General features: G+C 44.3%; 1 protein-coding gene across 1 annotated transcript in view; it reads left to right on the top strand.

Moving 5' to 3' along the window:
• The window catches only part of LOC144770804 (persulfide dioxygenase ETHE1, mitochondrial-like), an 81,140-nt gene extending 66,265 nt beyond the window's left edge, over positions 1-14,875 (top strand). Inside the window, exons 3-7 of the mRNA XM_078655569.1 lie at positions 1,831-1,979; positions 10,601-10,730; positions 11,555-11,644; positions 13,797-13,913; positions 14,087-14,875. Coding sequence (XP_078511695.1) covers positions 1,831-1,979; positions 10,601-10,730; positions 11,555-11,644; positions 13,797-13,913; positions 14,087-14,133 — 533 coding nt within the window. The 3' untranslated portion in view covers positions 14,134-14,875. The remainder of the gene's footprint in view (positions 1-1,830; positions 1,980-10,600; positions 10,731-11,554; positions 11,645-13,796; positions 13,914-14,086) is intronic.
• The last annotated feature ends 1,033 nt before the right edge of the window (positions 14,876-15,908 follow it).

Below are 15,908 nucleotides of genomic sequence, written 5' to 3'. Positions count from 1 at the left end.
ACTGCTGAGTATACCGAAGGGACTCCATCAGAGGAATTTGGCGCAGTAGAATTAGATATGGATGGACCTTTATCTGATAAGATTGAGATTCAGAATGGTTTGTGGTAGAGGTGTGTGCTGGCCCTGACCTTGTTCGCAATATACTTAAGAGATCTCCCAAAACAACCTATTTGGATCCACCTCCTTTTCCCCAACTGAGTGGGCACCATATATGCTGTATACTATATGCAGACAACTTAGTCATTGTGGATATAGCTCAAATTGGACTCCAGAGGAAATTAGATGCCTTTCAAAGGTACTGTAAGGCCAAGAAACTCATGATTAATATGGAGAAAAACTAAATATTAGTATTCGGTCAGAAGAAGAAAGAATTTAAATGGCACTTAGAGAGGACACGAAGATGTGGAAATGTACAGATATTTGGGTATGCATTTTACATCTAACTTAAAATGGAAAACACATTGAGAAACAGTTCAAACAAATGCTATGCCTACTATAATGGGATAAATAAATTTGGTTAGGAGTCCGGCGGGCACGATCTGGGCCAAGAAGGAGAGATTATAGCTATGTCCTTACGAGGAAGTCCACGTCACACTTTGGGGACTCATGGCAGAAAAATACGGTATTCACTTATCTGTCAGCATCAGCAAGCCCTTTTATTAGGCGGGAACTCTCAAGGTTTCGACTCGGGGTCAAACCTATGTATTTGGGGGCTGAGATGGCCAAAAGGGTAAAAATAAACGGATTCTATCTGAATGTGGGATGCAGATGATATCTAATAATGAGCACATGTTATGAGACTGTCTGTTTTTGATGGGAGCGTAGAACATTATTAAAGCCAGTCTCAGGAAAATATGGAATATCTAACCACTGGGAGTTTCTAATTCCCTATTTCATATGCAATTAACAGATGTGATCTGTGCAATAGGTGTGTTTTTTAATAGCAAGTAGGAAGATATGGGAGACATTATAATGGGGCAGGGATGTCTGTGGCTCTTGGAAACAGTAGGCTGATACAATTGGGCTTGTGAGCATTAAACAGATCAACTCTGCTGCATCTTAACCTGCTTGCATTTTAATAATGAAATGGCATCTTATCAATGGATATGAAATATTAAGTTATGAATTGTTGTATTGCATTCTGTGTTGATTTTTATAGTTGTATATTTTATGGGATATGGTTTATGAAAAAGACATATTTATGACTGACTGAAGTTGAGATCTTTGTATCATACACGTTGTGAAAAAAAATATCCGTATGTTGGACGAAACAGTTATTTTCCACTGTTCCGAACATGTGTTCCTAATCTACAAAGAAAAAAACTGTCTGAGGCCTGAAATGGAAGACTTCATCTTGACTTGCCAGATGTCCCATGGCAGATGTGATTGGTTCACACAGTCATGTATTTTCCGTTGCATTCTGGAACCTGTACTTTTTTTTCTTTCAGTATAAACAGACAACTACATGTCCCAGAATGCTAACACAGTTTGGGAGTGACAATCTTCCTGTTGCAACACGGTGCTCTTTTAGAGAAGGAATCTCTCAGCACAATGCCACATGTAAGGTTCAGACATCACTTGTAGACGCATAGAAACATCATCCATGGCTCGAAGGGGCAGCTGTGGCCCCTAGCTGTCAAGAGTGTGAGAGCCACGCCCACCCCACACCCTAGAGCTCATGGGGGATGCCAAGGCCACAGGGCTCCTCAAAAGTCCCAGGCGCTTGGGGAGGGGGTGGGGAGGCTCCTAGGGGCCACAGGCCCATGGGTGGAGGGGTCACAGGCTCCCCATCAGTTCACTTCTCCTCACCCTCCCCTCTCTCCCCTGCAGCCAACACCCACTGCCACGCGGACCACATCACTGGCTCCGGAGTCCTGAAGCGCATGCTGCCCGGCTGCAAGAGCGTCATATCAAAGGACAGCGGGGCCCGCGCCGACCTCCATATACAGGAGGGCCACGTCATCAAGTTCGGCAAGTTCGTAAGTGTCCGTGACAACGGAAGTATGGATGGATGGCTTGTCTTTAAAAGTAATATGGAGCCTGGTCTGAATAAAAGGAGCAGCCTTTTAATTCCCAAGTGCAAAATCTACTTATTTTAAAATTGAATACCATGTGTGACATCCCCAAGTAGCACCTGAGTGTTCTGGCACAACGAGATTGTACCAAAAATGTCAGTTAGTGCTGTATACCTCTGATGTGTGAATGTAGAGGGTGTGCAATTAGAAATTCTGATAAAGTGAACCCGAAACTCCTTTAAGCTCTTTCTCGGTGTCTGTGCGCCCTCGTGTGGTTTTTGGTGGGAATAACAACTACATTTTCAGTCTAGTGTAAGGTAAGTTATATCCTAAGAACATCAGGCTTTCCTTACCTTTTATGTGACACTACATCGTGTTTTAATTGGTATTCTAAGAATTAATCCGTTTTATGGCCGTGCTATGTTGATTTCAGTTTTACATGGTCACTTGAGATGTATTCATATTGTGCACGCTGCGCCATCCGAAGAAGTGTATTGTAAATCAGACAGCTGTGCGCTACCAAATGCTGCATTCTGATTGGCCCCTCCTACTCGTTCGTTATCTACCAGTCAGTAGCTAAGACACGTTTCCCTGCAGTATTTACTCACATATAACAAGGCCTTCTTCCTTTAACATATGCCAAAGAATATCACTTCAACAAACTTTATTTCTGTCATAAAAGGCCATAAAAAGTAGAAAATCATATACAATGTAGCATTGATTATCAGATTTTAACAGTTCATTATTTAAATATTGCAGTACATCCCCCAAAAACATTTTGATATGACCAAAGTCTTTATTCCGATTAAAAACAAGAGTGATTTAAACCAGATAAAAGCTATTAAAATTTAGAGGCTAAAGAGGACAAAAATGCAAAAAAGTTTTTTGCTAATGCTAAGATGTATTAAAAAAGGCCCTGCTCCTGTTCCACATGGAATTAAGGAAACAAGACACGGCAAAGACTATGGGAGGGTGCGTATCAGATCTTAACATTCTATCATATCAGTTTTAGTAAAGGACTAGAACGCTCACCTAGCTCGCACCTTGGAACTCACCACGATTCCCTACAATTAGTATTTCACTGCCAATAAATGATGTTCACTGTGAACACAATCTGTTACCACCCTTCCTGCATGCTTCTTCCTGTGATCCCCAATTCCAGGCATTGATTACAATGATTATCAATAGGGCAACATTGGCCGAGCCTTTTCGCCAAAATAGCCCAACCGGTGGTCTTCATGTAGCCTTCCATCTACGTTCTAGTCAGGAAAAAAACCCATCTAACAAACAACTGGTGAACTTCACCCCACATTTTTAGTCTGAATTTCAATAGCAGTATTTTCAGGGAGGGGGTTGCCCGGCCTCTTCACTCCATCCCACTCAGTGAGTACCTGGGAGTGCCTTCCCCAGGGATGACATTGCTTACATATTAGCTCTGTGGCCGAGACACGTTCACACAATCATATGTTGTGCATTGGAGACTTCAAACCCAGCATCACTTTCTTGCAGCCCTTTACTGATGGATTAAACTCAAAACTGAAGCTGAAAGCAGGTTATGAGGATATGCAAATTACCAAATAAAGAGGGTCATCATCTTGTTATTTTCGAGCACAGTCTTCCAACATTATTTTGATCTTTAGTTTAATTCATTTCAAGGCCCCACACATTCATGGCCTGCCACTTGAATCTCGATTTTGTTGGCTTTTTTTTATTATTATGGTCTGGAGGAATATAGGCCACTCATACGAGGGTTGGGCAAACAACCCCTCCTATTATAAGTGCAGATGTTTGAACAAATTGAGTGTGTCCTCCAACAAATATTGTAGGGTTCCTGCCGAAAACATCAATACCATATGAGTTCCGATATGTAGGAGTTCAAATAAGATCCATCGGTTCCATTTAGCTTGACATCTGTTAAATACTTTATTGTATCTTCATTTTTTCTTTTTTTCTATTGTATGTGAGACCAAGTTGAAATGAGTTTCAAGGTTAACCAACAAGTGTTTCTCCAGATAAACTGACGTATAATTATCAAGGACCCCCTGAATGCATAGAATTTGTGTTTCCTAGGTCAGGGATAGCTAACAATTGACAAAAAACAACCTAGGCAAACATAATTAAAAATACATATTAAAAGGAAACTATTAACAGAGAGGGGGCTACCGGTGGGTTCAGTTTTTGATATTTATTCACATTTTATTAAAAAGACATATAGAGAAACATAAAATTTATATAACAAAATCAAAAATAAATCAATTAATCACTATGCATAAAAAACTAAATACAACACACAAATTATTGACTATTCATAACACCATTTGGAGATGTGTGAGCTCCTTATTAAGGAGTCTCCTGATGCCATTTTTATGACAGAGACCTGGCTGCAGGACGCGGACACGTCTATATTAAATCTGGCCTTCCCTCCGGAATACGCGGTGTTCACTCTCAACCGTGGTACGAGAGGGGGTGGAATCGCGATGGCGGTCAAATTGTGCTTCCCCTGTGAATGGAAGGATGTGAAGCTCTCTGGATGTGAATGCACCCGTTTTAAAATATCTTTCAGCCATCACTATACCTTCTCTGGCCTTTTAATTTATCGTCCTCCGGGCTGCGATGCTGCCTTTAGGGCCGCTCTCCCGGATTATGTCAGCTCTGAGGCGTTAGGATGTGCAAATTTCAACGTGCTCGGAGATCTTAACTTGCACTTTGATTGTCTATCCTTACCACCTATCCGGAGCTTCTTGGCTGATTTAGAAGCTCTCCAGCTTTCTCAATTGGTGACTCTCCCTACACACCGAGACGGACATGTTCTTGATCCACTTTTTACCAATTTAGAGGGTATTAATATACTCTGCCCTATTCAGCTGGCATGGACGGATCACATGTTGGTGAAAGTGACTATTCCTATGTTAGAGTCTCTTTTTACCCCTCAGAATCAATCTATTTTTTCACGACAGTGGCATAAATTAAAGTTAGAGGATTTCTATTCAATACTGGAGGAAGGTCCGATGGGCCCTTTCACAAATGTGGACTGTGGCTACGACGCGTTTTGTGAATGGATCTCTCGGGCTCTTGATTCTCTCATCCCTCTGGTCTGGTCGAACCGCCGGGCTAAAGATCATAGCCCATGGTATGACAGCACGCTAGCATCCCTCAAGAGAGAGTGCAGGCAAGCCGAAAGACGCTGGAGAAAATCTTTCGACCCTGCGCTTAAAATCTGTTACGTGGGCAAAACCAAAGCATATCATAGAGCGGTATGTAGAGCTCGTGCAGCCCATTATGCACAGGAATTTCAGAGTAGCTCTAATCCCTCTAAATTGATATTCAAGGTTTTAAAAGACCTTATGGCCAAGAGGATCACTGTAGCAGAGATTCGCTCAGACCCCCACTGTGAAAGTCTGGCCTCTTTTTTTAATGAAAAAGTGCAAGCAATTTATCGCACTTTCCCTATTGATCAGCTAAGTCCAGAACCATGCATCTGCTCTACGGATAGCGGTGTGGAGCTGGTCACTTTACCTCCTCTATCTATGGAATTATTCAATTCCCTGAGTAGGAAAATTAAGTCAGGTTCCCCCATGGATCCACTTAAACCTGCTCAACTGAGGGATATGCCGTTGGTATGTCGTGCCCCTGTGCTGGACCTCATTAATCTGTCGCTGGTTTCAGGAACTGTGCCTATCAGGTGGAAACAGGCGATAGTCACGCCTATCCTAAAAAAGACCACCCTGGATCCTTTAAAACCCGAGAACTACCGCCCCATCTCGTTGTTGCCGTGGGCTACTAAAATTGCCGAGGCCCATGTGAATGCGGTCCTGGCAGACCATCTTGCCAGAACTAACATCTTGGACCCCACGCAAAATGGGTTCCGTGCAGAACACAGCACGGAGACTGCTCTACTTTTTATGGTTGAGCATCTGCGCTCCGTGTTGGATACCGGTCGAACTGCGGCGCTCCTATTATTAGATCTGAGCGCCGCGTTCGACACGGTCTCACATGGGATCCTCCTGCTGCGACTCGAGGAAGCGGGAGTTAGGGGGCCCGCGCTAGGCTGGTTTCGGTCTTTCCTTACGGATAGATCATTCCGGGTTGCTATTCCACCAGGTAAATCTAAACTGTACCCGTTGACATTGGGGGTCCCACAAGGGTCATCTCTGAGCCCCACCTTGTTTAACCTGTACGTTAGACCACTGGCTGCGGTTGTCAAACGCTGGGGCCTGACAATGGTCTCGTATGCGGGTGACACGCAGCTGGCGGTCACATTGAGTGGGGATTCTGATGTGGAGGCCCTCAACTTCCGCGAGGGTATATGTGCCGTGGCTAATTGGATGAATCAAAACTGTCTCCAATTGAATACTAAGAAAACTGAGGTCATGGTGGTGGGAAAACAGGCAGGGCTGTGGAATGACAACTGGTGGCCTCAGGAACTGGGGCTGACCCCCGTTCCTGTAAGTGAGATAAAAAACCTGGGGGTCTGGCTGGATCCGGGTCTTAGTTTCACTTGCCATACCAAGAGAGTGGCAGGCTCTTGTTATGGCATTATCAGAGGACTTAGGCCAATCCTTAAGTACTTTGACGCTTCCACCAGACATCTGGTGGTTCAGGCATCGGTGCTATCCAGGCTGGATTATGCCAGTGCACTTCTAGCCGGGATCAATCAGGCAGAACTTACCCGTTTACAGCGAGTGCAAAACACCGCAGCCAGAGTGGTGGTGGGACTGCCTAAACGGTGCTCGGCCTCTAAGACATTGCACTCCCTCCATTGGCTCCCTATGAGTCAGAGGATTAAGTTTAAAGTACTCTGCCTGGCTTATAAAATCCTTAAATGCATGGCCCCACCAATTTTGATAAATCTTTTAAATCCGTATGTCCCTTTGCGACCCTTCAGATCTTTGAGTATGCACTTGGCGACGGTTCCTCGTTTTAGACTCAGTAGGATGGGCGGACGCTCTTTTCGAGTGGTGGCCGCAAAGTTATGGAATTCCCTCCCTGCTGAGATCCGGGCAATTGACAATTTACTGCAGTTTAGGCGGGCAATAAAAACTTTTTTATTTGCCTAATTTCTCTGAACGAGCCGGCTCATTTTTAAATGTTGTGTTGTGTTTACCTTCTCAACGCGCCAGGACGCCCCTTTGCTGGGGCAGCTGTGCGCGATACAAAAAACAAATAAGATAACATAACATAACATAACATAAAAGTAATTCATGTATAAAAGTGGCACAATAATTCTCGACGCGCGTTTCGGCGACCAGCGCCTTCTTCTGGAGGAGCCACGTGTACTCTACAAATAAATTTGCAAAAAATGCAACAATGAGAGCAAATACATACAATTATTACAAAACCGATACCGATTTTTAAGAAAAACATATATATCACAACTGGTAGCTTGAAATAGACCTCTTGTCTTCAAAAACAGTTCCAATAATAAAACAATCTCAACATTTGATTTCAATTCCTTGTACATCCCGAACCGGAGACAATAGTTTCTCCAGATAAAGGCATGCATGCGCAGGGTTTTTAAAAAGGCTCAAATAGAAATAGCAACCCATTAGTCCAATTGTAAACTCAAAAAGATTTATATATGAGATTTTATAGGTGATTGTATCACATTTTAGAGATGCACAATCACACGTGATTTTGTGGTAAATACAAAACTGAAATTGAGTGCAAGGTACTAATGATGTCTATCGCAGAGTAGGGAAAAGTAAATGATCCAAGGGAATTTAAAGAAAGTAGAAAGAGATTTTTGGAGATCTATAGGAGTCGAAACCTTCAAGTGAAGGGGTACAAGTAGTAATAGATAACTAAACTAGCACTTGCAGGAGCTGTAATTTCCCATACGGGTAGTAAATATTAACTTTGCATCTGAAACCAAGGTTATATAATATTTCGAATTAGTCAGTGTACCTCTGTCATGAATGAAAGTAATCCTTAAAAGAAATTCTGTAAGAGATATATGAAACCCCAAAGTAAGGAGAGGGGTTGGCCTAACGGCTAAGGCGCTCGACATCGGACCTGGGGAATCTGGGTTCGAGTCTCGGTAACGACGCCAAAAACTTCCTGTGATTCTGGGCAAATCACTTAATCTCCCCGTGCCTAAAATGAAAGTGTGTCCTCATGTAACGTAACTGATGCTATGTAGAGCGCTCTGATACCTGATTCGGTTCGGGTCTAGTTCGCGCTATATAAAACTCTGCAAAAAAAAAGAGGTAAGAAGTTTGAAAGTTAGAAATGATTCAGAAGAAATGATTCCGAAACCATATCATAAAAACCCTTGAAATATGTGTTTTAAAACAGGGATGCGTCTTGGCACGACCCTCTACAACCTTTTAGGGCAGACCTGACCAAGCAACTACTATCCTGTAACTCCCACGCTCCAAAATTAGGCGGCAAGGCAATATTAAGCTTTCTCTATGCTGAAGACGTGGTGCTGGTGAGCTGCACCCGGGTGGGGCTGCAACGGCTGCTGGACAACGCGAATGCCTTCTCCTTTGCCAATCGGCTGACGATCAACCTTGGTAAAACAAAAACCATGATTTACAATATTAAGATAACTCCAACACTGGCAAATGTATGGGGTGACAGCAGGCTCGAAAGCACGGAGGGATAAAATACTTTGGGGTCATCCTTCATAAGAAAGGCACTCCCACCGCCCTCAAAGAGGTGATAAAAAGGAAAGGATTGGCTCTAGCTCTAGCACTTAAAAACCTGAAGAAAAAACTTGTCCGCCCTTATCTGAAGCCTCTCCTCGAAGTAGTGCAAGCAAGACTTCTGCCGGCCATCTCCAATGGAAGCGAATCGCTGAGAGGCTGGGATGCCAGTACCTTAGATGCTTCAATGGTATGAGCCTCACAGAAGCATCTTCTCACTGCCAAGTTACACCTCACCAGCACAGATGAGGCTGGAATTTGGTTTGATGTATCAAGCGCTAGCCAGGCACGGAGGATATTTAATGTGCTGGATCCGTAAAGCAGAACCAAATTCTTTGAATCTTATGGAAAGAGCTACAGGATCGCGACACGTCGCCGGCAAGAGCTTACCTGCAAGAATCCCTCAACCTCTTAGGCCTCACACAATTCTGGGGTATGCCTCTGTGCCTCCTGGCATTTAAGCGTCTGGTTTGGAAGACACTAAAATTCAATCTGTTATTGAGGACAAGCCACTCTATCAAACAGAGCACATGGGCGAATGAGACTCAATAACTATAAAGTTTTCACTCCTCAGAAATAATTTGCAACTGGATGCATTAAGCTGCAGTTCTTAAGATGTCGGCTGGGGCTATTACCCATAAAAGACCATCTAGCGCCCTGGTAGCGTGGAAATCTCCCCGATGCCTGCCGCCTCTGTGGGACCGGGGACCCTGCTTCTTGGAAAACGGTGTGAGATTAAAGGAGATGGCTACTGCCAAGGGCCTTCAACCAAAGGGGAATTCGTTCAAGAAGGCAGGCGGTCCTGGCTTGCTTTGACCCAGGGGACCCTCAGCTAAACTGTTGCTTTGTCAAATTTCTGCTGAAGGCTGAGAAAAGACTGAGCCACTACACAACTCCCCCCGCCCTGCTGAGTCAACTTGACTCAGCAGGTGAGCTGCACCCGGGTGGGGTACAACGTCCATTGTCGTAGGGACAATGGACGATCCACTTTCCCTCACAAAACGGCATCCTAAATTATATATTCAAACACCAAATTTTAAAACTTGAATTTGACATGTTTAATGTCTAAACAACTTTTTAAAATGACATTACATTTCATCAAGTATTTTTATTTGCCAAAAATCAATTGCAATGGTTTTAAGTACCTTAGCAACTATTTAATAAACTTAAACCCTAAAGTTAGTCAATTATGTTACTCCGTTGAGTCAGGTTTATAAATATTGTGTAACCCATAGGGACTTTTCAGGAGGAACCCTACAAAGTTTTTGGGAGGAAAAACTCCCTTTGGTCAAATAGTATGACCTCTAGTTGGCAGAATCTTAAACATGAATGTCACAGGAGAAAGCATTCTCTAAAAGTTTTATTACAAACTCCCAGAGCTCCAAATAGTCTTTTGATTGTAGAACATCTTTAAGGTGTGTCTGGCTGTTGCTGACATTAAGGTAAATTATTCTTTATTTTTGCTTGGTGATATTGAAGGCAGTAGGAGGGACTTTATTGGTCAATCCCACAGATTATGGCCGTGATTGGTTCCTGGGGTGAATTCCTTAGCGGGGTGGTTTCGGGGGCTCAGTGCTTCATGGCCACATGGGTTGTGTATTTGCCCTTGCCCTGAAATTAAGATTATATCAGTGTTTGCAATATACATACATGAGCTTTCCCCTGGAAGGCTCTGAGGGCTGCAGAAGATTCAAACAAACACAAGACCCTCCTGTGAAAGGCTGCAGAGCTGGGCCAGAGACCGTCAGATCCGAGACTGGTGCTTTTAAGAGGATGGGAGGGCTGGTGAAGAGTCAGTTATATATCAGACCAGTGCATCCAATAGCTCGAACCACCTTTGTCTGAGATCCCTCCTTGTCTTTTCAATACACACATAAAATAAAACAAATTTAGAATTAAAGTGTATCCTGTGTTCCTTCTCAACCATTCCTTCTCCAGGCTCTGGAGACGCGCTCCACGCCTGGACACACGGACGGCTGCCTGACCTATGTGCTGCAGGACCATAGCATGGCCTTCACCGGGGATGCGCTGCTGATCCGGGGCTGTGGGCGCACAGACTTCCAGCAAGGTGGGTTCAGGGTGCTACAACTTTGGATTATTGTAGTGTGGAGTCGCGTCACAGAAATATTCCATTGCAGTCAATAGAAAGTCAGCCTGAATGGTTCTGTGTCACATGTCGAGTGTATCTCTGAAAAGAACAAGCTGCTGCCAGTGCAAGGCTACTAGAGCTGGGACAACGCCAGTTACATGTGAGAGTGAGAAGGGACTCTCCTAGAAGAGACTGTCATGGCTGGAGAAAGAGGGCAAGGATGGGGTGAAGAGGGGAGGTGAAGGGAGATTCCGCAAGGCTCTTTACACGTTAGGCTGAGGCAGCTGTCAGCTTTTGTTCTCCTTTCAAAGAGCGCCAGGAATCTACATCTTCATTGCATAGAGATACCCTAAACTCAGTGCTTAATTTGAGCCAGTAGTTTCCAGTGCTCGGTACCAGCACTTAATCGTCAACACCGGCATTTATGACAGTCTGCCACATGGTGGCACTGTTTTTGTAAATTAGAGATGAACAGAACAACAGTTGTCTATGAATTCAATAAGCATTAAAAGTGACTATTACCTGTCGCATAAGCCATTCTTATAGCTTTGGGGCCTGGAATGGTCATGTTTAGTAGTTCTGTTGGTGACAGGGGCAATGAGTGATGCAAGCTGCAGTGGGCCCTGGTACTTATTTTTTTTTGCAAATGAAGCACTACCCAAACTTAAATAAAAGGAAGAGCAACATAGATGTAAGAGGGTCATGGGAAAGAGAAAGGACACCCGTGGTATAAGGAGGGGCACTGATAGCACAAGGTTGTCACTGATGAGAGGTTCCTGATAGGTTTCTCTTCTTCTTTGCAGGGTGCCCACAAACTCTGTATCAGTCTGTCCACAGCAAAATCTTCTCCCTGCCGGACCACTGTCTGCTGTACCCAGCGCACGATTACACTGGTGAGTAGGGCAAACCACGTCTCTGTTATATGTTTTTTCAAAAGCACGCAACCCCTGTATGGTCTCTCATCTCCGTCCTTCTGCAAAGTAATCTCCTTGGAGTGACCAGGTGAGATGAGGGACACCCATGCTTATCTAGAAAGTTTGTACATTTGTGTTTCTGCCTCCTAGGTAGCCCTTTGGGTTCCCCCAGAGGCCTAGGCTTCCTTTGGTCACTAGTGGTTGTGCTTGTGGGACTTGGAATGTAGGTGGTAAGTCACACAGTGTAAGCCTGCTGGTTGCCGAGGAGCACACGCTGCGGCAGTATGAGCAGCATCTGAGCAGGTCAGAACACACCAGACTGTAATGCTGTGAGATACAGGTAAGCTCAATAGGACATGTCAAACAGATAATAGGTTGGCCTTTCATCCCAGATTGCCTAACACTTGGATTTTCACCATCTGTTCCAGCAAATTTTGGTGAATTTAGCACCTGTCCCTCTTATCAGGGAAGTTCGACTGAACACAAAGGCGAGCAGCTTCTCTTGCCCTCCATTGCAGGATTAGTTAGCTGCCCCTAAAGGAAGCAGTTTAGTTAACACATAGGACACTGTATGTAAAGATTGCATTTAATTACCCTTAGTGCTTCAGTGTCTGACTTTTCTTATTTGGTGAAATAAGTCATTTTGTGCCTCTCGGTCGATGCAAAACTGTGATCCTACTTCGATGTTTGTTGAATATGCGGGTTTTTATTTTCAAAATCTGGTCCCAGTAGCAAAGGACCCGTTCCAGGATTGCACTTGATTGTAGCTACCAGTGACGGAGCCAGTGATTTTGGAGTTTCTAATGTGGAACCTGCTTCTCATTCGCTCCAAGCACATAGAAGAGGCCCAGTGACGCCATCCGCAAGCTTGGCCAACGAGGTTGGTTAAGGTCCGCAGCAAGGCATGCATCCATTAACACACAGAGCAGGCGCCATAGGTCCATGGACGATGCAAGCAGACACACAGCATGTGCAGCACAACTAGGAGCCAGCAGTGCAGCCCGCAGACCAGAGTCTGATGTGTAGTTGTTTGCCTCAGATAATGGTTAATGAAGTTTGTACCTAAGGGGAAACATCCTTTACAACGAAACTTTTACCACGCAGTACCTTTACAACGCAGGTATTACAACGCAAGTCGTTACAACGACTTGCGCTGGAGGGCGCTGTAGGAAAGGGAATAGTTTAATTTACTATCCAAAACCTTCCCTACTATCCACGGGGACTGGAGTTGGGATAGTAAATTAAACTATTCCACTATCCAGCGCCCCCCAACGCAAGTCGTTGTAACAACTTGCGTTGTAATACCTGCGTTGTAAAGGCATGCGTGGAAAAGCATGTGTTGTAACGACATACATCCGTACCTAAGATGTTACTTTCTTGTACTTCGAGGTGCTTGGGGCACTCTCGGTGGCAGGTGTAATTGAGGGGCGATCGAGAGTAGGGTATTACAGATTCTAAGGCCGCAGAACATGCACCTTCGAAGGGGAACAGGACAGCAAAATAGCATGGGAGACATTCTGAGTAGTGGAGAGAACATTTCCTGTTCCATGTCTTGGGTGCGATGTAGGAGAACGAGAACGTGGAACGACCTCCCTCAACACCTCAGTGCCTCCGCCTCACTCTTTGAGTTCCACAAGAAGCTGAAGACCTGGCTCTTCGTATAAGCACCTTGGACCACACACCTCCATATACAAATCAACATAACATAACTTAACATAACATAACGCAGAGCGAACAAGAGATTCAGATAATTGGCTGTGCTCCAAAGCAGCCATTCCTGGCCGATCCTGTAGCAGATATCGGTCCGAAATACACAGTGCCGGTTGACATGCAACTGAGGCATAGGCCTGTGTGTCACCTGACACTCATAGCGCCCTCACCCAAACTCACACATGAAGCCATAGGTGCTGCAGAGCCTAATCCACGACAAGGGATGATCAGCAGGTATGGGGGCGTGTTTGAGTAGTGGTTTAAGCCACAAGCCACTGCCTTGTCAGGAGTATGAAGCGCAAAATAAATTCTACACTACAATATAATGCGAGACCTCCTTCCTCACCCTCTCAAATGCCAGTAGGTGTTTCAGAAGGGTCTGTGCTCTGGTGTCTCACAGTTCTCTCTCTCTCTCCCTTAGGCCAGAGCGTGACCTCGGTTAAGGAGGAGAAGCAGCTGAACCCTCGACTCACGAAGACTCTGGAGGAGTTTGTGAAAATCATGAACGGCCTAAACCTGCCGAAGCCGGCACAGATAGGTAAGGGCCTGGAAGGTCACACCATTTTAGAGATGGAGACTGAATTTATTTTTATTTAAGACCAGTTGGCCATTCTTATCCTCCCCCCAATACACCCTAAATAAGCATCCTGTATTGTTTTTTACTTCATTTTTTAATTCTTAGATGAATTTGATTCCTTCCTCTCTCCTCAGATATTGCTGTGCCAGCCAACCTGAAATGTGGCATCCAGGACCCTTGATGCAAGGTGCCCGGGGCAGCCGATGGACCCCTTTGACTGCTGGTTATGAGCGTCGATACCTCACCGAAAAGTCTTTGGTTCATGCGAACGGTTGCAGATATGATCTCCAAATGTATTCCGTTTTATCTCCAAGTCCTACTATGCAGACGTCTTACATCAGGGAAGAAATCATATTTTTGTATTTAATAGATTTAATGAATAACATTTCTTGATCAGTTGATTGACAAGTGCATCTTTGGGGTGTTACAGAAAATACGCAACCTGCCCCAAGTGGGGAGCGCTATAGTGCATTACCTTTAAGGCTGCAAACATGGAACTATGGATCCAGGACCAAGGAACAGCGAAGAGTTTTACAGAGGCAGTGTTTATTGCAGGATGCCGCTATAGCTGCAATGATATGCACATATTTGTTGGTCAAGTGCTGAAGCCAGGATTACAACCCAGAACCCCCAACCTGTGGACCAGTTCTTGGGGCACATTACAGAGTCTCCGACGTCTCCACCCAACTGAATGAACTCACCAGTAATGCCTCCTGGGTGGACCCCGTCTCGTCTATGGCGTGGCACCTCTTTGACTTCGCCCCTTGCTCCGTCGGGGATTTGTAGCCCATTCATTTGCAGGTTGCCTTCTACTGATCCTGGGTACATGGCTGTATCTTCTATTTGTTACTTTGTTGATATGTTGTTGATTGTTTGTATCTCAGAGTAAAAATAAAAAGACCAGGTCCTGAGGTCCAAAGCCAGACCTTTCTTGACCACGTGTTTTCCGCGCAGCCAATGATTTCTGTTTTTGAATTAGACACCTCTTGAAAGGGACAAATCCTAACTTTTTGTCTTGAAAGAGGATGTTTTCTGGCTGATTGTTATTTAATGTGTGGAACCGACGTTTTGTTTGTTTCAATCGTCTAGTCACTCATTTGTGTTGATCACTTGGCTGTATTTTTTCATTTGTAAAGAGCACACCCTTTGTTGTGTGATTGGGAGATATCCTACCTCTTCCAGTAGAAGCAAAGTCCCCCACTCCAATCTCATGCGTTGGGATCACTTATTCAGCCTTTTTAAAAAAAATGTACTACAGTCTTTTACCTTTATTATTTGGCCAGTAAAAAATGAAAATCATGTTTACACACTTTGTACAGAGAAAGGTGGACTTGTATCTCCAAGTCTAATAGTGGGTCTGTGGATCACACTCCCCTGTAAGATGTGGGAAACATCCTTTACCACAAAACCATTACAACGCGGTATGGTTACATCGCGGTTTTAACAACGCAAGTCGTTACATCGACTTGCACTGGAGGGCGCTCTAGACTAAGAAATAGTGTGAATTTCTATTCCAACACCTTCCCTACTGTACGTAGACTGGAGTTGGAATAGTATTTCACACTATTCCTAAATCCAGTGCAAGTCGCTGTAACGACTTGTGTTGTCAAAACCGCGATGCAACATACAGCGTTGTGATGGTACGCGTTGTATCATCGTAAATCTGTAAGATACAGCTGGTAGTGGCATCAAACTTCTGCAAATCCTCTGATTTCTCAGCACTGGGATAATTATTAGATCCAGAAACACCTCCAGGAATGTTTCTATCTAATCTGATTAAAACGCTTCCAAAGAAACTGTACCCCGATAATGATTTGATTTAGGAACTTATAAAGCGTGCAAATGCCCTAGAGCATCTTGGCGCTAGCATAGTTATACGTCCATCACAAAGCCATCAATAATTGACACTCTTTGTCACATATCGGCAAGATCTGAAATAAATTTAGCACGTTCGCC

The sequence above is a fragment of the Lissotriton helveticus genome, chromosome 7 (genome assembly GCF_964261635.1).
Source record: "Lissotriton helveticus chromosome 7, aLisHel1.1, whole genome shotgun sequence".
Taxonomy (NCBI): domain Eukaryota; kingdom Metazoa; phylum Chordata; class Amphibia; order Caudata; family Salamandridae; genus Lissotriton; species Lissotriton helveticus.
The sequence above is the reverse complement of the archived record's forward strand: the minus strand, read 5'-3'. Positions and strand labels throughout refer to the sequence as shown.